This window comes from Anolis carolinensis, chromosome 1 (assembly GCF_035594765.1).
Source record: "Anolis carolinensis isolate JA03-04 chromosome 1, rAnoCar3.1.pri, whole genome shotgun sequence".
NCBI lineage: Eukaryota > Metazoa > Chordata > Lepidosauria > Squamata > Dactyloidae > Anolis > Anolis carolinensis.
Genome location: NC_085841.1, coordinates 89,691,589 through 89,717,985, shown reverse-complemented (window position 1 = coordinate 89,717,985; position 26,397 = coordinate 89,691,589). Strand labels below are relative to the sequence as shown.

General features: G+C 40.2%; 1 protein-coding gene and 2 long non-coding RNA genes across 21 annotated transcripts in view; 2 read left to right on the top strand and 1 right to left on the bottom strand.

Annotated features, from left to right (window-relative positions):
- The window catches only part of ptprk (protein tyrosine phosphatase receptor type K), a 461,736-nt gene that overhangs the window by 79,253 nt on the left and 356,086 nt on the right, over positions 1 to 26,397 (bottom strand). For all 17 annotated transcript variants that reach the window (XM_062978846.1, XM_062978854.1, XM_062978881.1 and 14 more), the window contains exons 8-11: positions 22,624 to 22,926; positions 11,867 to 11,976; positions 10,147 to 10,348; positions 6,844 to 6,949 (exon numbers count right to left, since the gene is read on the bottom strand). In XM_062978846.1, coding sequence (XP_062834916.1) covers positions 6,844 to 6,949; positions 10,147 to 10,348; positions 11,867 to 11,976; positions 22,624 to 22,926 — 721 coding nt within the window. The remainder of the gene's footprint in view (positions 1 to 6,843; positions 6,950 to 10,146; positions 10,349 to 11,866; positions 11,977 to 22,623; positions 22,927 to 26,397) is intronic.
- The window catches only part of LOC134298493 (uncharacterized), a 182,240-nt gene that overhangs the window by 38,129 nt on the left and 117,714 nt on the right, over positions 1 to 26,397 (top strand). The window lies entirely within an intron of this gene.
- On the top strand, positions 11,971 to 19,307 carry LOC134298499 (uncharacterized). The gene is made up of 2 exons (XR_010005608.1): positions 11,971 to 15,506; positions 16,622 to 19,307. It is a non-coding gene; the product is annotated as an uncharacterized LOC134298499 (long non-coding RNA).

The following is a 26,397-nucleotide window of genomic DNA, read 5'->3' as shown; positions in this document are numbered from 1 at the left end:
TAACCTCTAGAGCTCAGAGTAGTTAATTCTGGTGTGTGTGTGTGTCATTGCAGTTTGTAGTTTTAATCAGACCATTGAATCCACAGGTATTTGCTAAGCCAACATGTACGGTTTAAGGGGTCTACTCCAGTAACTAACAACTGGATCTAGGCTTTTTCTAATTCCTTTTGTGCATTATTGGCTCTTCAACAAAAACACAATAAAATGGGCCAATATTTTTTGGACACAGCAATGTGTCACCAAATTTTGGCAGCAAACTGTGGCCACAACAAAAAGTTGAAGGGGAAAAGGGGAGAATGGGTGTGTGATAAACATTACTTTTCAGAATTTCTTGTTTTCTTTGGAACAAAGACAATGGAGGGTAGCTGTGAAAACTGCCTGTGCTATGTGCTCATAAGGCAGTTTTATTGATCACTCCCTCCTTGACTTGGCTTTGCTCCCTGGGATTCTGAAAACAAGACATATTAGAAAAATGCAGGCAGACGTGTGACTGTCCTTCATCTCCTCTTCATTCCATGACCATAAAGATATGTGTTTATCTGGTGCTGGTGCTGCTATTGCTACTGATGGTTGCTCCCCCTTCCTTTAAAAAAAATGGGCACTGCTTGCCCAGGTTAAAAAAAACAAACTACTGAGCTCTGCTTGAGTTATTTATGAATACAGAATGATGGTGTGAAGCAATGCTTGGATCATGGTTATTGGATATGCTCGGATTTGTTTATGAATGGGAACTCTAATGAGTCAGGGCTCCTGATGCATGGAATCTTTTAAGCATGTTCAGCTCCTCTCATACCCTTGTGTTGAATAGGGCTTTATGTCCTCTTAATACATTTCTTTTAAATGTCTGAAGAAAGCAGGAGTGTATTGAATTTTGCTTTTTCAAAAAAGCTTAACACACAAACCAGTAGATAAGGTGATAAACTGGATCCACATTGGTGGGATTTTAGGCTGTCAAGTATTGCAGATGCAAATCTAGTGTATGAGAAGAATAGTAGGTTAGAGGAATTCTCCCCATGTCGATGATTCAATGTGAAGTGAGATTAAGAACGTCACATCCTGTCTGATGTGGCATATTTCAGGAAAACACACCATCTCATCTGGGGTCTTTTCACAGTACACAATTATAGCACTAGAATGTCACATTAACTGTTATTGAACACCTATAGATTTTGCTGTTTATTTGTAATTTTCACCCAGAGAGCTGTGGCATCTCTGAAAACTACAAAGCCCAGGTTTCAGAGGGTGTAGCCATGGCAGTTACTATAACTGTGTAGTATTAAAGAGGCCCTTTTGCTGCTCTGGTGAACAAGGTTTAAAGCAAAAGCATCATAGTGATTGCTGAATACAGAACATTATAGTTCGATCAGTTTGAGAAACCCTCACAAAAAACGAATACAGAAAAACAAAGTTAACAGAGTCCCAATCATTCATTAGCCATTTCTTTGCATATTTATTTATAAATCTTGAAAACACTGTTCCACAGAGAGGCTTAACTAGTACATGCTGCCAGTGATAAGCAAATCACTTCTCAGTTCAGTTCACTGATGAATAAATGTTTATTTCTGACTGGCTGAGCTGAAAAACTCCAGGTTGGCAAACAGTAAGGCTTAATATCTGATTATAAATACTGATTTTCTTTGTATTTCATGTCCGCTGTTTGGCTTACAACTTCAGGAGGCCATAAAGAAAACTAGAGATTATGAGATAACACTTGGCAGGCAAGACACAATTATGTCATGATTAGAACTGTGACTACTGCAGCATGTTGCATCTTAAGGAATGATTGACAGCACCTGCAGATTTGAATTGGATTACAGAACATCTGCTTCAAGGGGCATGTGAACAGAGAAGGAAAACAGACAAAAACATTATGTAGAGAAGGCTGACTCTAAAAACACATAATTAGAGGATGCATTTTTAAATCAAGCAAGTAATTAACTATTAACATCCACATTTTCCTGTAAATTTGGGGATTGGAATCTACTGGCAAAAACATACCTGGAGTTGTCATTTCTGAGCTCAGGGACCAGGAGGGAAGCGAAATCATTCAGTAAAGAACAAGAGCTGAGACCAAGCTAGATGTATCACATCAAATGCATTATCCTATGGTACATTTTCTACATATAATGTGGGACAAAAAAACCTCCAAAAACCCATAGGAAGTCTTCTCTTGCCTCCTTCTGTAGGGGGGGAGGGGGGACCAGAGGAGGGGGGCGCCATTCAGGTCATGTGGGGGAGGAGACTTGCGGGTCACCAACATCCTAGGGAGAAACGCAACAGAGTGCTTGCGACCCTTGAAAAGGTAGGAAGTGGTAGGCCCCATGGCAGCCCCCTCAGCCTTAAGGTCTTGCTGATGAATGCCAGATCCGTCAATGGCAAGACCGCTGCCATTCAGGACTTAATCCTGGATGGGGGGGGGCGGATCTGGCTTGCATTGCTGAGACCTGGCTGGACGAGCTGGGGGGAGTAAATCTCACCCAGCTATGCCCACCAGGCTTTGGAGTGCATCAGCAGGCCAGGCTGGGGGGGTGCGGAGGAGGGGTCGCAGTTGTCTATCGGCAATCCATCGCCATGGTCAGATGCTCTGTTCCGCAAGCATCTGGGTTTGAGTGTGTCCACCTGAGGGTGGGGAACCGTGATAGCGTGGGGTTTCTGCTGGTGTACCCTGCGACCCAGTAGTTTCCCTGGCTGAGCTAGCATAGGTGGTCTCCAATGCGGCCTTGGTCTCCCAGCGCCTGGTGGTGCTGGGAGACTTTAACATTCATGCTGAGACCCCCTTGACTGGTGCAGCTCAGGATTTCATGGCCGCCATGACGACCATGGGGCTATCACAAACTAAAGCTGGTCCTACCCATCAGGCTGGACACACACTCGACCTAGTTTTTGTGGCAGACAGTGGAATGATCAGAGTGGAAAAACAAAACACCCTTCCTGTGTCATGGTCAGATCATTATCTGGTCAGTTTTAGACTTTCGGCGACCCTAAGCCTCCGCAGGGGTGAAGGACAAATTAAGATCGTCCGCCCCAGGAGACTGATAGATCCGGAGGGATTCCTGAGGAATCTTGGGGTTTTTCCTGCCATGGAGCCTGGCGATCCTGTCGACGTCTTGGTCGATCTCTATAACAGGGAAGTGACCAGGGCGATAGATCCGATCGCTCCCGAACGCCCCATCACGTTGCCTCATGACAAGCCATCTCCCTGGTTCACCAGGGAGCTGGCTGTGATGAAGCATACGAGGAGGGGGCTAGAGCGCACTTGGAGGAGTTCTCGGGACGTGTCCGACTGAGCACGGGCTACAGCCTTTCTTAGGGCATATACCGTGGCTATACGGGCAGCCAAGGAGTCCTATATGACTGCCTGTATAGCGTCTGCAGCAAATAGATAATCGGAGTTGTTTCGGGTCGTTGGGGAACTCCTTCAGCCACCTGTGGCGGAGGAGGCTTTGGACGACCCAGCAACTCGGTGTTGCGATTTCGCACACCATTTTGCAGACAAAGTCGCTCAGATACGCCTTGAGCTCGACTCCAATTCCACCACAGTGCCAGGGGAGGTGATTGAGGAATCTGCTTGTCCAATTTTGTGGGATTCTTTTAGGCTTGTTCTTCCTGAGAACGTGGTGGAGGTCCTTGGGGCTGTGAGGGCAACCACGTCGGCTCTGGACCCTTGCCCGTCTTGGCTAATTAGATCGGCCAGGGAGGGGCTGGTTGATTGGTTTGTGTTGATCATTAATGCATCGTTGGAGCAGGGGGCTTTTCCATCTTATCTGAAACAAGCCGTGGTTCGTCCACTCCTTAAAAAGGTTTCCCTTGACTCCACGGTGCTGAACAATTTCAGACCAATCTCAAACCCCCCTTTCTTGGGTAAGGTGCTGGAGCGGGTGGTTGCCTCCCAGCTCCAGGGCTTTCTAGATGACATCAACTACCTAGATCAGTCACAGTCTGGTTTCAGGCCTGGTCACGGCACCGAGACAGCCTTGGTCGCCTTGGTGGATGACCTCCGTAGAGAGCTGGACAGGGGGAGTGTGACCCTGTTGGTTCTCTTGGACATCTCAGCGGCTTTCGATACCATCGATCATGGTATCCTTCTGGGACGACTCTCTGGGATGGGTCTCGGGGGCACGGTTTTGTCGTGGCTCCGATCCTTCTTGGAGGGTCGATCCCAGATGGTGAAGCTGGGAGACGCCTGCTCGGATCCCTGGCCTTTGAGCTGTGGGGTCCCGCAAGGCTCTATTCTGTCTCCCATGCTCTTTAACATCTACATGAAACCGCTGGGAGAGGTCATCCGGAGTTTTGGAGTTGGGTGTCACCTCTATGCAGATGACGCACAACTCTACTTCTCCTTTCCACCTAATTCCAAGGAGGCCTCTCGGGTGCTGGACGAGTGCCTGGCCGCTGTGTCTATCTGGATGAGGAGGAACAAGCTGAAGATCAATCCCGACAAGACAGAGGTCCTCCTGGTCGATCGTAAACCTGAACGGGGTATAGGGTGGCAACCTGTGCTGGACGGGGTTACACTCCCCCTGAAGCCACAGGTCCGCAGTTTGGGAGTCCTCTTGGATTCATCACTTACGCTTGAAGCTCAGGCGTCGGAGGTGTCTGGGAGGGCCTTCGCACAATTGAGACTTGTGCGCCAACTGCGACTGTACCTCGCGAAGGCGGATCTGGCCGGGGTGGTCCATGCCTTGGTCACCTCCAGACTGGACTACTGTAATGCGCTCTACGTGGGGCTGCCCTTGAAAACAGCTCGGAAGTTCCAACTGGTCCAACGAGCGGCAGCCAGGATGTTAACTGGGGCCCCTTACAGAGAGAGGTCAACCCTCCTGTTCAAGGAGCTCCACTGGCTGCCATTTATTTTCTGAACCCAATTTAAGGTGCAGGTGCTTACCTACAAAGCCCTGAACGGTTTGGGACCATCCTACCTCCGTGACTGCATCTCTGTCTACGAACCCACGCGTGCACTTCGGTCATCTGGAGAGGCCCTGCTCGTGATCCCGCCTGCGTCGCTAGCGCGGTTGGTGGGAACACGAGCCAGGGCCTTCTCCGTGGTGGCCCCCCAACTCTGGAACACCCTCCCCAAGGATCTCAGACAGGCCCCTACATTGGCAGTCTTCAGAAAGAACTTGAAGACCTGGCTGTTCCAATGTGCCTTCCCAGATCAATAGGAAATCTCCAATACCAAGTCCCATAAGCACTTTATTAGAATTAAGATCGCATATCACACTCTGCACCTGCCCTATAAGCCTTATATATCACCTGTTACATCAGCACTTTTAATCTTGTACCCATTAGTCTGGCCCGGCCCAGTTCTATTGCGTTTTAGCGTATTGTTATTGCTTGTGGTTTATACTGTTTTAATTCTTTTAATTGCCTTTGTTTGTATTGTTATATTGTGTGTTGAGGCCTTGGCCTTTGTAAGCCACATCGAGTCCTTCGGGAGATGCTAGCAGGGTACAAATAAAGTTTAATAATAATAATAATAATAATAATAATAATAATAATAATAATAATAATAATAATTCTGTTCTGCAATTTTGCAAAAAAACAAAAAAAAACCCATCCCCCCAAATCTCACTTCTAATATGAAGACTGGGAATAAGAAAAAGACCTGGCTAGATCCCTTAACCATAAAAAGGTAAGGCATGTGAAGAGCAAGGGTTTTACCATGCATTTTAAAATTAAAACACCCTTTGAAGTATCTTTATATACAGTGGGCCCTTGGGGTTTGATTCCAGCCCTCCCCAATCCTCTGTGGCTACCACAACCTGTGCATGCACAAGTCTCATTATATACATTGGAAAAGTAAAGTGGCAAAATCAAGGCTTGATTGAGTTTTAGGAATTGCCTGCAGCATATTGTTCCCAGTGCATACCAATCCATCACCACTGTAGTTATAGAATGACTACAGTTTTGAATGCTTGAGGCTAAGACACAGTACCTGGCCTTTTATCACATGGGAAGGGAATTCCATAAGTGGGGCTTTATCCCTAATTTCCTAGGTTCTTGCTACTGGGTTTGGAAAATATGTCCCAAATCAGAGTTAAAATTACCAAACAAGTTTATAGTCTTGATCACTATGTTTAGTGGAAATATAAGGTTTCATTAATTAGAACACTTGCTATATTTATATACAGTAGAGTCTCACTTATCCAAGCCTCGCTTATCCAAGCTTCTGGATAATCCAAGCCATTTTTGTAGTCAATGTTTTCAATATATCATGATATTTTGGTGCTAAATTCGTAAATACAGTAATTACTACATAGCATTACTGCGTATTGAACTACTTTTTCTGTCAAATTTGTTGTATAACATGATGTTTTGGTGCTTAATTTGTAAAATCATAACCTAATGTGATGTTTAATAGGCTTTTCCTTAATCCCTCCTTATTATCCAAGATATTCGCTTATCCAAGCTTCTGCTGGCCCGTTTAGCTTGGATAAGTGAGACTCTACTGTATATGCCTAAATACCCTGAAGGCATCAGATTCTGTCTAATCTTAGAAGGTAAGTAGTGTCAGCTCTGGTTAGTACTTGGGTGTAAGACTGCCAAGAAATGAAGATTGCTGTAAGTTATATCCAAAGGAAGTGAATGGCAAACCACATCTGTGTATTCCTTGCCTAAGACAGCCCTATAAAATTCATGACGGTTGCAAGCTGACAGGTGACTTGAAGACTGGTGTGCGCCAATACACATTTTTCATAAACTACAAAGCACCAGAGGAAAAAAGATTAAAAGCTATAATTTAATAAATAGTATCTCTCCAATAATTATTTTATTATCTACAGTTTGCTCATTTGCTTTTATTATAACATTTATTCTAATATATATTTTGATGCCTCTTTTTACCTGATGGGAGCACCTTTAGCTTGTGCCGGTCTCAGCAGTACAGTTATAGTTGTGGCAGTTTCATTGAGTGATGCATCGTTTCCTTCATAGTCGGGTAACGTGGGAGCTGATCAAAAACAAATTTTAAGTTGGTCAAAACACTGAGAATTCCTACCTATATAGCTGTACAGTGCAGTTTTTTTAACAGCTAGGTTTTTTTTAGCCTTCTACGAAATTCACTTATGTATAGTATGCCATACAAGAGAAGGATCTTTATTGCATGTGAGCTGCAGTGGGTTGCACTATGTATTTTCAGCTGTAACTTGGCTAGAAGTTATGATCAAATGTTACTTTATGGTTTATTGAGCTGATCTATGTATAGGGAATGGTTGAGAGGGAACTTTCTTTGCTGCTTGTTTTATCAGCTGAAAATAGGGCTAAAATCAAGAGGGGCTTTGGCTACATGTACCATAAGTAATGCAATTTTCTTATCCCTATTGTGTATGAACATTGTGATATAAGGCTCATTTCCACCCCTAGATCTCAGCAAGTGCTGCATAAGAAACAATCTGCACACATCCTATTACTGGATTGCGTATCTATTATGTATAAACTGTTGTACCATATTCAATATTTTCCAGGTAAGTGATTGAAATTTTGCAGCGATGTGACAGTGATGTGCCAACTCAGAATGGAGGAAATTAGCACTAACAGATGCACACTGTAAAATAATTACAATTTTAAAGGTTTTTGAAAACTTGGATATATCCTTCCTAAATTATTCATCTGTAAAAACTGGATTTTCAAACCTATTGTTGAAAGATCAGTATTTTCCACTTCAGAATGCTGGACGATAAAGAACTATTCAAACAAAAAGACACACTGCACTCTAGCAGGTAAATTATATCTGTCTTTTAAGACACTTGGAATACTCTGTATGAAAGGTTATTTTTTGCTGTATGGTAGCATTATGAATCAACTTCAGGAGAAAAAAGATGTAATTCATGGAAAATAGAATGGTGACCAGTCACTGAATGTTTGCCTAAGGCAGGGGTCCTCAAACTTTTAAAGTAGAGGGCTGGTCCACAATCCTTCAGATGGTTGAGGGGCCGAATTATCATTTGGTTAAAAAAAAACGAACAAGTTGCTACGCACACTGCACATGTCTTATTTGTAGTGCAAAACAACAACAACAATGAACGAACAATATAATATTTAAAAATGAAAACAATTTTAACCAACATGAACGTATCAGTATTTTAATGGGAAGTGTGGGCCTGCTTCTGGCCAATGCGATAGTCAAATTAATTAGGATTGTTGTTGTCGAAGGCTTTCATGGCCGGGATCACAGGGTTGTTGTATGTCTTTCAGGCTGTGTGGCCATGTTCCAGAAGTATTCTCTCCTTGTTGTTGTTGTGTGCCTTCAAGTCATTTCAGACTTTGGGCGAGCCTAAGTCTAAAATTAATTATTTATTTACTGCATTTATTTACTACATTTATATCCCGCCCTTCTCACCCCGAAGGGGACTCAGAGCAGCTGTATGTACATACAATATTTTATATTATTAGCACAACACAATATTAGCATTATATATTACTATAATGAACTATTATTATTATTTATTATTTACAGCATTTATATTCCGCCCTTCTCACCCCAAAGGGGACTCAGGGTGGATCACATTACACATATAGGCAAACATTCAATGCCTTTTAACATAGAACAAAGACAAGACAAACATAGGCTCCGAGCGGGCCTCAAACTCATGACCTCCTGGTCAGAGTGATTCATTGCAGCTGGTTGCAGCTGGCTTGCTCTCCAGCCTGCGCCACAGCCCGGGCGCATACCTCTATACTGTAATATTATATGTAACATATAACATATAATTAATATTATTATATGGTATTATTATTAGTATTATATTGTATAACATTATAATATTATTATCAGTATTATATGTATATACAATATATTATATTATTAAAACTGATATAAAAATATCATATTATAAAACTGAGGGTGGGGGCCAGGTCAATGGCCTTGGAGGGCCGCATCCGGCCCCCGGGCCTTAGTTTGGGGACCCCTGGCCTAAGGGCTAATGATCATGGTATGCATACTTATATTGAGTGACTAGTCCTAACAGAATAGATCCACTGGCTCAGATGCTGAATCAGCCAAAATCTTTGTAAATCTCACTGATGGGAATGTTCTGGTTTAGGGCAAGCACCTGGACTGAGGTTTCCTATTCTACATCGTTTCTTTTTTACAAGTTCTGTTCTGGAGAACTTTTATGGTCCACCATCCTGCAAACTTTCTGTGATAATATACAAGCAGTGGGAGCCACCAACAAGAACAGATTTCCAAATTGTTCTTCATTATTTCAGAACACAGTTTAATAAAAAGTCTGCCAAAAATAATCATGATACTAAGGATTTTTCTAAAACACCCAAGACTTGATAAAAGGATCCACAAAATGAACATTGATTACTATTGCTGCTCTGATACACAGGTATTTGCTACCTCCAATCACATTAAATTTTAATTTCAGGAGACACATATCAAGCACTTAAAAAAAGATTTAAGAACTTTTAGCTGGAATTAAAACAAGCCCATTTTAAACCGAGTCACAAAGCTGTTTGTTCAAACTAAATACTGAAAGTGCAAATCAACCTCCAGATTTAGCATTATATGTGAATATATCCAGGAAAATGTCTACTTATAATGACATTATTTTAAAGTTTATATCATTTTCTTTTGGTAATTCTAGCAAACTCTAATAAGGAACCCCCAAAGTTATTGGTTAACTGCAATGCAACTATGAGATCCTTGGATTTCTATGTTTCAGTGAAATGCAAGATAGTACATATGGGATTACTAGTACACTAAGATTCAATATAAAATAATGAACAACCTAAATTTAGAGATGCAATATTATTTATGGATTTACATTTGGATTTAGCACTGGTTTCCACAGTATCTTTCATAAACAAATGAACACTGGGCTGCAATCCAACAGACAACATATGCTGCATGAAGATGACCACATATTATAGTACAGAAAAACTGGGCAGGCTTTTTCAAAGCTGCAGAATAACCCAGACCACTCAATGGATATTTTAGACTCCATAGTCTGCCATCTCCTAATTAAGTGTGTATATTCTTGAACAAAACCCTGTCACTTCAATAAATCTATAATGGACATCTGCTGTCTCTCTTGGTTGTTGCCAGCATGTTCATGTATTCCAAGACTGGAAGGAGAAACAATTTACATAAAAAAACAAATTGAATGCAACAAATAGAATCTGTTTTATGTTTATCATTACCTGAAATATTGGTGGTTACATTGATGGCTGTGGCTGGTCCAAACCCTTTGACAGTGCTGGCTCTTATATAAAATTGATAGGTAGTCCCAGGGTGTAGATGGGAAAAGACATGATGTGTACCGTTCCACAACTTGGACACGGTTTGAGCTGGTCCCGCCACTGGAACCGCAGGATCAAATGATCTTATACTGCTATAACTGACCTGTGGAAATAATTTTAAAAGGCAATAGTATTGCTGGACAGATTTTAGGGTAACAATAAAACATCTGGATTTGAATGAAGGATACTAGTTTACAAATTCAAGTTCAGCTTACGCTAGCTATAGATTTACCATATTAGTTTTCTATTCCCCAGATTGTTCTGAATGGAATGGAAATGTCTTAATTTTATCTGACTGGCCATGTTGAATTCAGCTCACAATGCCATCAAACACGGCTAGCAAAAATTTTTAAGAGCTTGCCCTAATCTCTCAAAAACATAGGATATCTGTGTAAAGGTAATAAGCACCTTTAAAAAAACCAGGAACAACTTTGTTCATTAATTCATTAACTTAATTAATGACTGTATATTTTTAACTGTTCTTTTTGTTAAATGCAGCACTTATACTATTTTGTATATTTTAGACCAACTATGATATACTGATCTTTCTCATTAGCAAAATATCACCTATATCTTTTGGGAATTCAGTACTGAGAGTACTAGTAAAATTAGCACAAATTAGCATATTTCTAAAACAAGTAAATATATGACTAAGGCATTGAAGTGCCTCCCAAAGGCATTTGATTTATTTTTTAAATTAAAAAAATATTATTGTGAAAACTGTCTATTTCTGAAAATGATAGATATACAGGAAATTAGGTGCAAAATGATCCTGTTTCCTTCATTTCCCAAGGATCTATTCATCAAACCACTGCTATGCCTGAATTTTATTTTTAAAAAACAAAAGTATTTGCATTTAAAGTTTCTTGAAGGAGAAAAAAAATGCTACCTTGAGGTTTAGAAATGCCTGATTTCTATTAATAAATTCTCACACATATTACCTATAGCCTTCACTGGACAGCACCATTAAATCATGATTTTGAAAGCCTGTAGATTAATGTTCAAGATCTAAAGCAAAGTTATACATTTAAGCCAGAGATTTCATCATTTATCAAAGCCTAACTAACAGTGTCTTGGAACATTAGACTGAAATGTTTATTCTTAATTATTTTAGTAATACTATGTCTATGTAATTTATTCTTAAGATTAGTATCAGTGTATTTTGAGACCACTAATCAATCAGAAGGTGGGGATATAGGGCATGGATTTCTTGAGAAGATAACTATTGTGTTTCTGATTAAGCAGGGATAAAATGTTCTGATGTATACATGTAACCTTTCAAAAGAACAAGGTAACATTACAAGTGTATGTACCAAAGGATTTGGTAACTATGTTCTTGGCTGGGACCTATTCTGAGTATGAAACAGGGTGATTTTGACAAGATATATGTCACTGATTATCATGGGAACTATGATGATACATTCTGAATAAGGAAACTTCTCACAGTGAACAACACGATAAATAGTTGTGGTGAAAACCCTAAAATCTTCAGGGCTCCGGTGCATTAATCCACACATGCAAACTACAATTACACTGTGGTGAACATCAAACTGGAACAGTAATCAAAACTTGTGAAACGACTAGAACTATACTGGTTTTCCCAACTGGGATTTGTTAATACCTCATACTGTGTAATGATGCCATTTGGTTCCATTGGTTCTTTCCAGTTCAGGAAGATCTTGTCTTCAAATGGAGTTCCCTTCAATGATTTTACAGGCACAGTACCAGGCACTGCAGAAACAGAAGTAAAACAATTCTATTAAGGCCAAACAATATTGACCCTTCAGTCTAATTTGTTTTTGGTCTTGGGACCAATATAAATTATAAATTGAGACACTGAGTCTGCCAACAGGAACACGAGGCAACGAGTTGGAGCCATAGGTGCCAGCGATGCCCTCCGATAGGCCAGCTCCCCCTTTCCACCAGGGAGAAGCTCAGCATAGGAAGTTCCACCCAGCCCCATGGCTTCCGTGAAGACCCTGCAACTTTGAGGACTGAAGACATTCCTAACCTTTGTGAACTAATGGGCTGAACATTACAAATTATTTTAATCACTTAGAAGACATTAACAGGAAGGTGGACCTTCTATACAATATGATAAACCTTGTATTTAAAGACACTTTAGGACACGGGACCATCATGGAAGGAGGGGAGGGGATGACTTATGTCAATTTTAATTCGGCCACCCCAGGAGACTTATGAATCTGGATGGATTCCTGATGTCTCTTGGGGAGTTTCCAGCTACCGGGGTGAGTGACCCTATTGGTGCTCTGGTAGATCTCTGGAATACGGAGGTGGCCAGGGCTATCAATACAATAGCTAGAAAGTGTCCCCTTCCCAGATGTGGAGCTAAATTAGCCCCTTGGGTCTTCAAGGAGCTAATAGCAATGAAACAGAAGGGAAGGAGACTAGAGCGCAAGTAGTGAAAGAATCAGAACGAATCTGACCTCCAGAGGGCAAAGCTCCATCAAAAGGCATATAGCAAAGCTATAGAGACAGCGAAAAAATCCATGTTTTCTACATCTATCACCACTGCCAAAAAGAGATCATCTGAACTATTCAGAGTGGTCAAAGGGCTTCTAAACCCACACTATAGAGCCAGGACTTTGGACACCACTTTGCTAATAAGATAAGTTGGATTTGGGATGATTTGGATGCCACTATTTCAGCAGCCCCGGTGGATGTAGTCAGGGCACTGTCTTGTCCAGTTTTAATGGATTCGATTCAATTGGTTCTGTCCGAGGATGCTGACAAAATCTGGGGAGAAGTGAGGGCCACCACCTGCAATTTGGACCCTTGCCCATCCTGGCTGGTAAAAAAGGCCAGGGGAAGTATGGCCTGGATAAGGGAATTGATTAATGCCTCATTAAATCAGAGCGGGATCCCCACAGCAGTGAAAGAAGCCGTAGTGACACCGCTATTGAAAAAGCAGTCCCTTAATCCCACCAATCTGGACAACTATAGGCCAGTATCAAATTTGCCTTTTTATTACTAAGATCTTGGAACGGGTGGTGGCCAATCAACTCCTAAGATTTTTGGAGGACACTGATTTTCTAGATCCATCTCAATCTGGCTTCGGCTGGGTCACTGGATAGAAACAGTTCTGGTCACCTTGTTGGATAATATTTGTGGGGAACTAGACAGGAGGAGTGTGACCCTGATGGTCCTCCTAGATCTCTCAGTGGCATTCAATACCATCAACCATGGTATCCTTCTGGAGCATCTGGCGGGGATAAGAATTGGATGCACTGTACGCCAGTGGTTCTGATCTTTCCTCTCAGATGGTTTCCAGAACGTGGTGCTGGGGGAGTCCTGCTTGACTCCATGCCCTGTATGCTGTGGGGTCCCACAGGGCTCATCATTATCACCAATGTTGTTTAACATCTACATGAAACCACTGGGAGAGATCATCCGGAGTTTTGGAGTTCGGTACCATCTGTACGCAGATGATGCCCAAGTTATTTATTTATTTATTTATTTATTTATTACAACATTTATATCCCGCCCTTCTCACCCAACAGGGAACTCAGGGCGGCTTACAATAAAACACACATATAAAACCTGTACAATACACTATAAATCAGTTAAAAAATAACTTACATAAAACATTCATAAAATGCATTATAAAATACAGATAGGCGTGTTCAAGTTTAAAAGACTGGGTCTGTCAATTGAGTTCCAGCGTACATAATAGTAATTAATGCTGCTGATTCTTATTCGAAGCCCTGGCCCCACAACCAAGTTTTAACCTTCCTACGGAAGGATAGGAGGGAGGGAGTCTGCCTGACTTCAATGGGGAGGGCGTTCCATAGGCGGGGAGCCACTACTGAAAAGGCCCTGTCTCTCGTCCCCACCAGCCGCACCTGTGAGGCTGACGGGACCGCGAGCAGGGCCTCATCTGATGATCTTAAGCTTCGAGGTGGGTCGTAGCAGGAGACACGTTCGGACAGATAAGCTGGGCCAGAACCGTTTAGAGCTTTATAGGCTAAAGCCAGCACCTTGAATTGTGCTCGGTAGCTAATCGGCAGACAGTGGAGCTGGCGTAACAGAGGAGTGGTACACTCCCTGTACGCCTCCCCATTTATTAACCTGGCAGCCTCCCGTTGGACTAATTGAAGCTTCTGAACAGTCTTCAAAGGCAGCCCCACGTAAAGTGTGTTGCAGTAGTCTAAACGGGATGTAATGAGAGTTTACTACTCCTTTCCATCCGATGCCAAGGAAGCAATTCCGCACCTGAACCGCTGCCTGAGGGCAGTAATGTACTGGATGTACGCAAACAAATTGAAGCTTAATCCAGACAAAACTGTACTGCACGTCTCGCGTAAGATCGATCTGGTCATAGGGTCACAATTTGAGTTGGATGGGGTTGCACTCCCCCTGAAATCTCAGGTTCGCAGTTTGGGTGTGGTCCTAGAATCTGCATTAAATCTGGAAGCCCTGGTGGTGGTGGCGGTGACTAGGTCTGCTTTGCACAATTAAAACTTATGTGCTAGCTGCGCCCATTTCTGGAGAAATCTGACTTAGTCACAGTAGTACACACACTGTTACATTCTAGTTGGACTACTGCAATGTGCTCTACATGGGACTGTCCTTAAAGTGTCCAGGAACTTCAATTGGTACAGTGTACAGCAGCCAGATTGCTCATTGGAGCTGACTCCAGGGAGCACACTATCCCCCTGCTGAGATAGCTCCACTGGCTCCCGATTAGGTTCTGGGCCCAATTTAAGGTGATGGTTTTAACCTATAAAGCCCTACACAGTTTTGATGCAAGATACTTGTGGCACCACTCTGCAGAATAATCCTTGATTTGTCCACAATTCATATACAAATCCATAATTTTGTTTCCAAAACCTGCCCTCAACTTATATGTCAATTGTGATAAGACCAGCCTATTTCAGAGACTATATTTCCCCTATAAAAGCCCATTCAAACATTGTGATCTGCAGGAGAGAGCTTTCTTTGGCTCCAATCACTTCATGGGCATATTTTGTCGCTGATCCCAGTGTGTGCCCTATTCCTGCTATCTTTCCATTAGTAGGGGAACAACTTTTTTTCAAACAGACATTTGAGTTGTAAATTATTTAACAATAATATGGGTAAACTGATGTACTATACTTTATGTTTAATTTAATTGTAATTATGTTTTAAATGTATTGTTAAGTGTTTCAATTATAGTTTTAATATATAGTTATTTAATCCTTTTTAACCTTATTTTAAATTTCTAGAAGTCACCTTAGATCCCATCCCTGGAGAAAAGCAAGGTATAAATCCATAAATAAATATCAATAATAAATATGTTTTCTCTCTGCACATGTGTATTCATTATTAGTATATAAATTATAGTCCATGCCACCAGTCATTCGACTCAAAATCCTTCTGGATTTTAATTCAACAAAACATTTCTGAAGAAGCCCTATAGGTCTTTGTGAATAGCAGATCATTTGGATAAAGTTGCATATTCTGAAAGACAGTTATGTGGACAACTGTGGGAAAATGTGAAAACTCTAGCAAGTATTTCTTTTTAAATTAGTTTTTCCTGTAAAAAGTTTTTACAACATGCAAAGAGTATCAAGTATGACATTTCCTTATGATTTATTTTCAAAACATATTGAAATTTTGTAATGCAAGACATAAATTAAAAGGAAATATTGGGTCAAAGAAAATATTGTACAGATTGCTAGTTGTATCAAGAAATAGCAAGAAGGCCTTCACAAGTGCTAGATTTATTTATGACTGCATGAAAGTGTCAATAATATGCAGACCCTTGGGCAAGCAACTTAATTTGATAAATTAAAAATAAATTCATAGTGTAAAAGGACCATAGCCACACAGATGAAATTTCCTCATCTTGCATGAGATATATTTATCCATCAGGCAGCTGAAGATGGCTATTCATTGCTTCACAGGGACTCCAAAGGAGATGACAGCTGATGTGCCTTGACAGCCTCTCTGTGCAGTTTTGTGGCACTTGCTGATGCCCTGTAGGCACCATCCCTTTTTCTATGGGGATGCTCTGTGCTTCTCTTAGCTACAGTTCAAATGAAGCATGTATTTGCACAGGGCCTAGCCCAGGTGATAGACTTCCTTTGGCAGTCGAATGTGCACACGCCAGACTGCAATGAAATATGTCTAGCAAATGAACATGGTTGTATTATGTACAATGCTTGAGTGTTCATTGCAAGACACAGTCACTTACAGCTGCAAATTTATAGCCTACTCCAGTGCTTTCTGTCTGGATACGAGATCATAGAAGTGGAAAGCATCATAATAGAACAAATTTACAATTCAGGAGCTAAAGAACTGCTTGGTTAGTTTAGACTGATGTATGATTTTCTGCCTCACTACTGATAACTTCTTTGTTCTTTTTGCCCCTCAGAACCTGCTTGGTAACCATACTGAAGTGACAGACGAAGCCACAGTATGGAAATAATCTCTAGTTAAGGAAGAATCAGGGATCAATGACCTGTGACTTTTGGCCTAGTTTTAAATGCCCTCGTACAAAATATCAGTTTGGACTTCTGGAAGCAGTGATTTTTTCCTTTGGCCAGTAGCCTCTTGGGCAAAGCAGGAAGGAGAGAATTGGCAATAAGGGAGGAAAACAGAAATAAATAGGGGAGAAAAGAGCATGGCAGACAGAAAAGGGTTGACCCTGCTTACAAATGGCTTCAGCTTTAAGGAAATGTAGACCACTATGGGTAGGGGAAGCTCTCCCATCTACCTCTAGACTTAAGGTGCATCTACACTGTAGAATTTAAGTCCTTCCAGTAGACTTAAATCAAGGAAAATTTTTATGAGAACCACCACTCCTCTTAATGTTCTTCCAGCAACAGCAAAAATATCCCAGTGGACAGAAAAACAGGCAATTCCAACTGGATGACCCCCTACGAGGGTCTTCCTTCAGGGCCAACCAAGAATAGGCAACTTGGAAGTCCCTGAACAGTCTCAGAGGTGAAATTGACAGATCAAAAGACAACCTAGCAAAATGGCACTACCTAAAATAATCCTCCACTTTGTGCGATTGTGGAGCAGAACAAACAACTTAGCATCTGTATGCTTGCCCGCAATGCTCTGCCTCATGCACAGAGGAAGAACTGTTTAAAGCTATAGACAATGTGGTTGCTGCTGCCCATTTTTGGTCTAAAATTATTTAGCTGCTTGTGTTTCCTTTATTTTATCAGTTTTATACTTATTTATTTATGCAATGCTTTGGACACAAAATGAAAAGCAGTTTCATAGTATTGAACCACGGCAATTCAAATGGTGTCATTAATTCTACAGTGTGTATCCTGAGAGATCTCTTCTCTGTCCATAGTATACAATTTTTCCTTCTGAAAATAAAGGGAAGGGTTGTATACTATCTTATCATTTTCTACCTTATCCTTAGAAATCAAAAATAGATGAAGCATGCCTCCATAATCCATTCTGTCTGTAATTTATCTCTAGCTGAAGTTGAATCTGGCCCATTTCCATGGTGCACTGAATCTTATGATCAAAATTCTCCAATTGTTAATCCATAACCACAAGTGTTAAGTTCTTTTACACCTCCTTGTTCCTTTTGTTCGTCTCATTTTGACTGTGTATATGTGTGTCAAGTCTTTGCTTCTTCTGCTGGAGATGTGATGAGCTGGATATAGTCTTGACTACTGATAGTGATTCATGGATGTAGGAAAGTTGGAACGATGAAACTGTCACCATGGCATTTGAAACATAGTATGCAAACATATAGAATTTCACATTTGTATTTTTATAGGGATATAAATCATAGATTTTTAAACATCTAGAGTTTGCAATTTTGTGTCTGCAGAAGATTTATATCTTTCTTCAAATTCCCATGCTTCTTTTTAAGAATCTCAAGTGAGAGAAACTTGTAGAAATCTTGCTAAACTGCCTTTTCCCAATGAGGGTTCATTAATATCCATTAGACTTCTTAACTCCAGTTTGAGAGAAAGGCAACAATTACTTTTTGCTCTGAATGATTCTGCATGTTGCAAGACTGTGTGCAAAATTGGTGATGCAAACTTTGTAATTTTGAAAACATTCCTACAACATGGTAGAAGCTACGGTATCCCAGTTTAACACATTTTGCAAAAAGGGTTATCATTGTGACCAATAGAAATTATCTGACGATCTTACAGGGGAGGAGAAAAAAAATATGATTCTGCATTCTCAAAACAATAGGATAAGTGAAGATTTCAACTCCTATTAAAATATGCCTCTAGTATCCAATAACTATAGCAAATACCAGGGCAGGGAAAGAGCCTCCCCACATTCAATATACCTTAGTGCAATTGCTGTCAACCTTTCACTTTTATGAGGACTAGGGCACAGGCCCCCCAGAAAAGTGGAAGACCATGACTATAACTTTGTGCCCACAAGCTGCATTTAACACACACAACAAGGTATTTGTGGAGCTTGTTTCTCAGATGTATCAAATCTATCTGGACACATTTCACAGGAATTGAAAAAAAATGTGCTGAGGATATGCATCTTTTGCTATAAAATGCAATTTTCCAAGTCCTGTATTGAAGTGATTTGATACATTTTGATAGTTTTGATCTACACATAATATTCTACTCCTAGCCAACAATGTGCTGCCAGCTATAACTCATTTTTCATATTTTTTTATTTGCTACCTTTTAGAAACGAACTCCACATTTGTATTGGAGGGGCAGTAGGTTCTGGCTGTGCATATACGTCTTCCTCCAATCGCTTGCTCACTAACTCACTCATGTGAGTGGGAAAGAAGATGGGGACACTTATCTCATCCTCCTCCCCCTCCCTAATTGCATGAGTGAACAGGCGAAATGTAGGCAGCTGGGCCTAGTCATTCCATCAATTTGATTTCCACTAGTGACACCAGTGTTATTGAAGTCCCTCTTCAAAATGGTATAGGGCACTAGTGGAGGTAGTGACAAATATAGTAATCTGTGAATAAACAAATCCATGAACACTTAAACTCCAAATGTGGATGGCTGATTGTGCTTACTTTTCCCCAATGGAGTGATTGACTGTTATTCTCGTGAGAAGAAAAAGAAATAAAAAATATGAGCTTGGACCTTTTAGAGGCCATGTGTCTGATTTTTTTTATTATTCCTAGAGGCAATTCCTTTGCACTTGATTTTTGTCAAGCAATTTTGAAATTGTTAAATGATGATGCCATCATTACATTGAAGAACGTTAGAAAATCTTTAAAAATCCATTTAGTCAGTCCACCATTTTTCATATTGGCCAACTCGATGTCTACAAGAAGCCTGTAAACCGGACATAAGGCAAGAACATCATCCTACTCATATTCCCCAGTAGCTAGTAACTGCTCCTGATAATGGAAGTAATATACAACTATCATGAATAGTACCTAGTATCCTAGGTACTGCTTTCCTTTAATCAACCAAATGAACATTGTAGTCCTCCAGAGAGTCACCTGTCTGGTCATAAACATTGGTATCATTGGAATTTGCATGGCTATCACATTTCACTTTTGAAACTCAGCAATACAGCGTTCCCTCACTTATTGTGGGGGTTAGGTTCCAGGACCACCCGCAATAAGTGAAAATCCGCGAAGTAGGGATACTATATATTTATACATTATTTTAGTAGTTATACACTATTTTAAGTCTTTATCAACCAATTGTGTGTTGATAAATTGCCTCCTTCTCCTTCCATTGCCATTTGGGCTCTTTTTCTCTCCCTTCGGCTTCTCCTTCCTCCCTTCCTTAGGCTGTAAATTGTAATTTTTTATGATTTATAATATACTTTTAGAGTTTATTGAAAAACCGCAAAACAGCAAATCCGCAAAAAGCTAACCGTGATGTAGTGAGGGAACACTCTACTCGCAATCTATAAATGCTCAACACAAAATAAACACATGCTGTTGTTTTCCCAATGTGTTTGCCTTTCTCTCTCCACAGCTTATTTAGACAATACATCAAATCATATCTTCTGCGTACATCATAGTTAGTGCAAACAATGAGGCTAAGGCAGGCATTAGGCAAACCCAAGCCCACAGGCCAGACATAGCCCTTTCAGCAATTCCCTCTGGCCCCTATCTGCTTCGGATCTTTTCTCAGCATGTGGATGCGGCAGCCCACCACATCCCCAGGCTGAGAGGAGGGTCAAGGCAGAGACATGCCACTACTGAGCGCTCTCTGGAGAACTCTCGGGGGCAGCATGTCTCCTCCTTCTCTCAGCCTGGGAAGTGGCAGGGCACCACACTCCCAGGCTGAGAGGAGGACTCTGAAGGTGCCAACTGCCCAAATCAACTGGTCAGTTGTAAGGTAAATCAGGGTATGGGGATTCACCCTGTGTTGGGTGAGGTTACACTCCCCCAGAAGACACAGGGTTGCAGTCTGGGAGTGATCCTGGATTCATCACTGACCCTGGAGCCTCAGGTGTCAGCTGTGACCAGGAGTGCCTTTGCACAATTAAGCTTGTGTGCTAGCTGTGTCCATACCTTGAGACACCAGATCTGGTGACGGTAGTACATGCCTTAGTTACATCTTGATTGGAGTACTGCAACATGCTCTATGTAGGGCTGCCTTTAAAGAGCACCCAGAAGCTTCAAATAGTTCAGAGATCAGCAGCCAGGCTACAGGGAGAGAACAACTCCCATGTTACGGCAGATCCACTGGCTTCCAGTTTGCTACCGGGTGAAATTTAAAGTGCTGGTTGTTACCTTTAAAGCTCTGTTTTATGTTTTCATGTTAGCCATCCTGAGTTTTCATGTTGTTAGCCACCCTGAGTCCCCACAGGGAGATGGGGCGGAATATAAATAAAGTTTTGATTGACTGATTGATTATTACTGTACATTGGAGTAAACAGAAAACTATAGAAAACATTCTGTAAAATATGGAAATCCGATTGTGTACTAGCCTTTTAAAAGTTTGTATTTTAAAATTTCCTTACATTCGAATTACTCAGAGACAAACCCAAATACATAAACATTAAATTACTTCCACATATTATAACTTCTATCCAATTAGAAACTTCATTTAATGCTATTTTAATTTGTGTTAAATTACGATTCATAAAGTATAATCACTAAAGAGCTTTGTAAACATCTAAAGCATCCTTTATTTCCCCCCAAACAGGGTGAATAAAACTATCTTGTTAGCAGAATTAAATAAAGGGTTTCTCAATGCAGAATTCTCAGCATATGTTCTTGTAAATATTTGGGAAGCCGAGAGACCAAAACAATTCAAATATGAAGTTACTTGGATGATTTTACCCAGGTGTTCACAACAGACCTAAACACTGGGCATAATATTGCTGGGCAAATCCTCAAAATGCTTCCCATGGGGAAAAAAAACTCTCTCAGCTGCCAGCAGTCATGCTGGACATGACCTCTGACCAGAATGTCAAAAGTTATTTTAAAAAGTTAGTTATTATAATTGATATAATTGAAAAGCAATGCATTGTCATAACTTACTGTAATGTCAAAAAGTTCCTTGTTGTATCACTTGCTACTTTTCATTTCTATTCTGGCCAAAATGCCTCTAACATACCTTTAAAAAACCACCAAGATAGAAAAACTAGCAAGAAAACTTTTACTTATTACACATTAATGAGGTAAATGTCCTTGATCAACATTAGTAAAAGCTGCTTTGGATCCAGTACACAGAGAAAGGCAAAACATCAAACAAACAATAACTTGTTGGAGATAACTAATGGTACATCTGCACTGTAGAAATAATGCAGTTTAACACCACTTAAACTTCCATATCTTAATTCTACAGAATCCTAGGATTTTTAGCTTGGTGAGGCACCATCAATCTTTGACAGAGATGACTTAAAGTTCTTGTAAAATTACAACTCCCATGATTTAATAGCAATAAGTCATAGTAGTTAAATGTGACAAACTACATAACTTCTAGTGTTACTTATAACTTGTCACTTGTGACCATTACTAACATTTTTGAAAAATGGAAAAGTGAATGCAAGAATGAAATCCCCTTTAATTTTAACCATAGTTAATAATGGTAACTAATATTTAACACTGAACCTTCAAAAGTGAAGGGTGGGAGAAAACAGCAAACATGATATTGTGGCTCATTCGTTATTTTATTGCTGTTCTTTATACACTCAAGTCAGACTTTATTCTTTTTATATAATATTAAAGAACTTCATAAGTAAAATATTATTTTTGTCCATATCCAAGTTACTACACTGATGTGTGTTGACATGGCTGTCATTTTCATGTACAAATGACACCTTAAGGCCTTTTAAAAATGCACAGTGATTCACAGTATGAAGATACAACAAATAATCACCAAGCTGGAGAAGGGGGGAAAGAATGAGGAGAGAAAGCAACAGAATGGACAGCTTCAATCAACATTTGCTTTGTCAACAACAGAAAAGGACCTGAGAAGAATGTTAACCTACCATCTTCGTCTGTTTGGATAATTGTCTCCTCACTCTCTTTTCTTCCTTCAGGGTTAGTCAGGATCATTTTGAGGCTCACATTTGTGTAAGGAGGCAGGTGATTCACAATATGTTGAGGGGCTTTGGGGTCCATATCCAAGCAGTCTGCCTTGCTTTCATTGTGACCACGGAAGTAATGGTAGCAGATGGTGACATTAAAAGTGTGACAGCGAGTAATATTGTAACCTAAAGATTCCCAGTCGACAGCAATACGTCGTGCCTGGATCTCAGCAATCTTCAAGGTTTTCGGCGTTCTCATTGGTTCTGAAAAATGAAAAATGTAATTAAGATTATAAATAGCAATAACTTTTTTAAAATGTCCTACCAAATGATTTGAAGCTGCATTTCAGACTGGTTTGAAGAGATTTGGGTTATAGACCCCACTCAGCAATGAAACATGTTGGATCAGTCTCACTCTTTCAACCTCATTGGGTTATGGTTGGTGTGAAAGTGAACCAAGACACTACCTTGAATTCATTGCAGCAAAGCTAAAGTGTCTATGTAATAAATAAATGAATTCAGGATGGGCCCTGCATCCATGAAGAAGATGTTCATCAACCTACTGTGAAAACATCACTGGATAATAGTGAACACTACTGAAATGAAGAACTTCTGCTGAAACTTACCATAGAACCACTTGGGAAAATCTAAAGAAGTATCATTGAAGAAATATACCATAGATCTATCCCGTGGACCAAGAACATTCCAAGAGAGGGCACATTCTGTCTAATCTGTATAGGTGAAACCACCTGCATCAGCCCCACAGGTAGTTGCATTATTTTATTATTTCTGTTAGTATAATAAAAATTAAATAAATGTTGTAAAAGCTTTGATGTGTGATTATGATATAGTATATTGTACAATGATATAAAATGCATGGATATATGAGGGAGGGAGGCAGGGAGGGAGGGAGGAAATATGGAACTTTCAGTGGTGAATTAGGTCCACTGTGCAGAACAGATTTTCCTTGGTCCGTATTTATTTAATTTACCACATTTTTACCCCACCCTTCTCACCCCCAAGGGGACTTAGGGCAGCCTTACAACAGGCAGCGATTTGATGCCATACACATATGTGTCCATAAAATAAACAATATAGTTAAAATCCAATACAGTTAAAATCCAACATCAATTATTAAAAAATCAATTAAAATCATGCAGTCTGTACTAAGAACATTATTCTTAATTGCTGCTCCTTTGGTAAACATTTAAATATTAACATTTACATATATTAAAATAAAATATTTAAACTAGTTGACAAGTTCGGCTAAATCACAATATTTGAAAAGAAGAAGAAAATTCTACACCAAAGATCACTACAGCAGTAGCAATGCTGGTTTCTTTGGGCATGTACTAAATTTGAGTAAATTGGATAATACATCATCCTGGTGAAGAGTCAACATGTTCTGCAATGTGATTTATCATGCCACTGAGCAATGCTGTTTACTAATTACACTAATTGCTCTACTAAACTAGCAATAACCAAAATGATACAGATATTAATTAAAATGTATTACTTGGATAATGTGGTTATTTATTTACCCACAACAGTAAGTCCAAAAAAACAAACAAACTACAAAATTATTTTGAAAAATGAAATATCAGGTTCTTTCTTTGATTCCCCCAAAGTAGCTAACATCTTTGCTAGTAAAGATATATATCTTCACCTGGGCGTAACCAATAATATGTGCAGAGATCTTCAACTGGATGAAAAGAAAGGCACATACTTTATTTTCCTCTCTGGGCACCTGTCAATCTATCATCATCTCCCCAGAGTATTCATCTCTCATGCAAGACTAAATTTATAGGCTGACTTAATTAAAACATTCGTGTAATGAAAGTCATGCCCGTGACTTCTAATGCTAAAGATACACTTAAAAACACATGGCACACACTTTCTAAACTCTCAGTATATTCATTTACTCCAGCAATTTAATGTTTGTATACATTAAGTTTCTCCAAAATTCTGGATGAATATATTCACAAACAACTTGAATGAGCAAAATGTGCTTCTTTTCATGCTTAAGCGTTGACTGTTTTGAAAAAAACAGAAACCATTCATTTAGTAAACTAAAAATCTTAGCTAAGTAAACAGCACAAGGCACAGATGGTACAGCCAAACAGGGGCACCATTAAATGTGTTCAAGCATACAGTTTACAAGACAATACAAACATCTCACCAACCCCATGTCCCTAATACTTGTGATACATTCATAAATAATCAAACGTGTGCTTTTCTGAATTAAAATGTCATACATGGATTAATCATCCTGCCCACAATGACTAGATTCTCACTTGTATCTCTTTGTTTTTCTCTCAGATCCATAGAGTATTTTAAGCTGCTTTGGATTTGCTTTAATTGTTAAACATAATCACAGACTGTTTATTGTTTTAAATGTAAATCATTCCGAATGGGTTCAGATTGATTTTACCTGCACACTTATGATATGGCATGTGATATGCTTAAATGCCTAAGGTGAATTTTCTACAGAAGGATATTTCAAAAAGGTGAAACATTCAGCAGAGGGCAGGAGGGGAGCCTTGGATTTGAAACACATACACAAACAAACAAACAAACAAACATTATAGCCAACAGAGCAATGAAATCTGAACAAGACTATAAAGAGTCACAGGTTCCTGAGAAAGGGGCTCTGAATGGACAGACACTGTATTTCTTTCAATGCTTTATTCTTTGGGTCTTGCAACCTAGCTCCAACCAATCTACAATTAAGCTAAGGTTTTTAATCTCTGGGGAATATGTCTTCAGAATGTTACAGCACAGTCAATTCCTGGTTGGAATTCAAAGGGTCATGAACCCATAATGGCCTTTTACACACTCTTCCTAGTTTAGCTTCCTCAACATTATTAATTCTAAAATTACCATACCAGGAAACGGCATTTTGACAATCCATATCCAGTTGATGGGAGAGCACACAGCTTCCTTATTAAAACAGAGTCAATGTCTACATGTTATTTCCATGCAGAATGGATAACTAAAGACTTATCGGTGGTTCCAGGAGAGACTATTTGAATATTGGAATACTGTATGGCCCAACAAGGGGCTTTTTCAGACTGGATTTTGTTCTTCTACCTGCAGAGGAGCATTAGTTAGGGATATAAGCCTTCTAGATGGAAGTTCCCAACTTCTGAAACTCCAAGAATTCCTTGGCTATGCTAGCTGAGGCTTCTGGAAATTGGAAGTCTAAAACATCTGGAGGACCAAAGATTGGGAATCATTAGTCTAGAAGAGGGGTTTTCAAACTGTGCCCCGTGGAGCCCTTGGGGCTCTGCAGGTGATAGTGAAGGGCTCCACGGTGCCATGCTGCTTCCTACCTCCTCCTCCTCCTCCTGAGAAATACTGGGAAATTAAGAGTTTTCAGCTGCCAGAAACAACAGCAGCAGCAGCGTCCTCCCCTTTCTCCCCCAACCTCTCTCAATGCCCAGGCTCTTTTTCTTACCACCCAGACCCCACCCCCGGTGCACTTTCTTTGCTTCCAAAACTGTATTTCCCTCCCACCACTCAGAGGGAGCTTTGATTGTTTAGTTTTTTTGTTTTCTTTGCATGGCAGAAGGGGGTTAGACTGGATGACCTCTGGGGTTTCTGCCATTATTATTATTATTATTATTATTATTATTATTATTATTATTACAAAGGCTGAGTGCCTATTTGTCAGGGGTGCTTTGACTTGCTTTTCCTGCATGGCAGAAAATGGTTGGACTGGATGGTTCTGGTGGT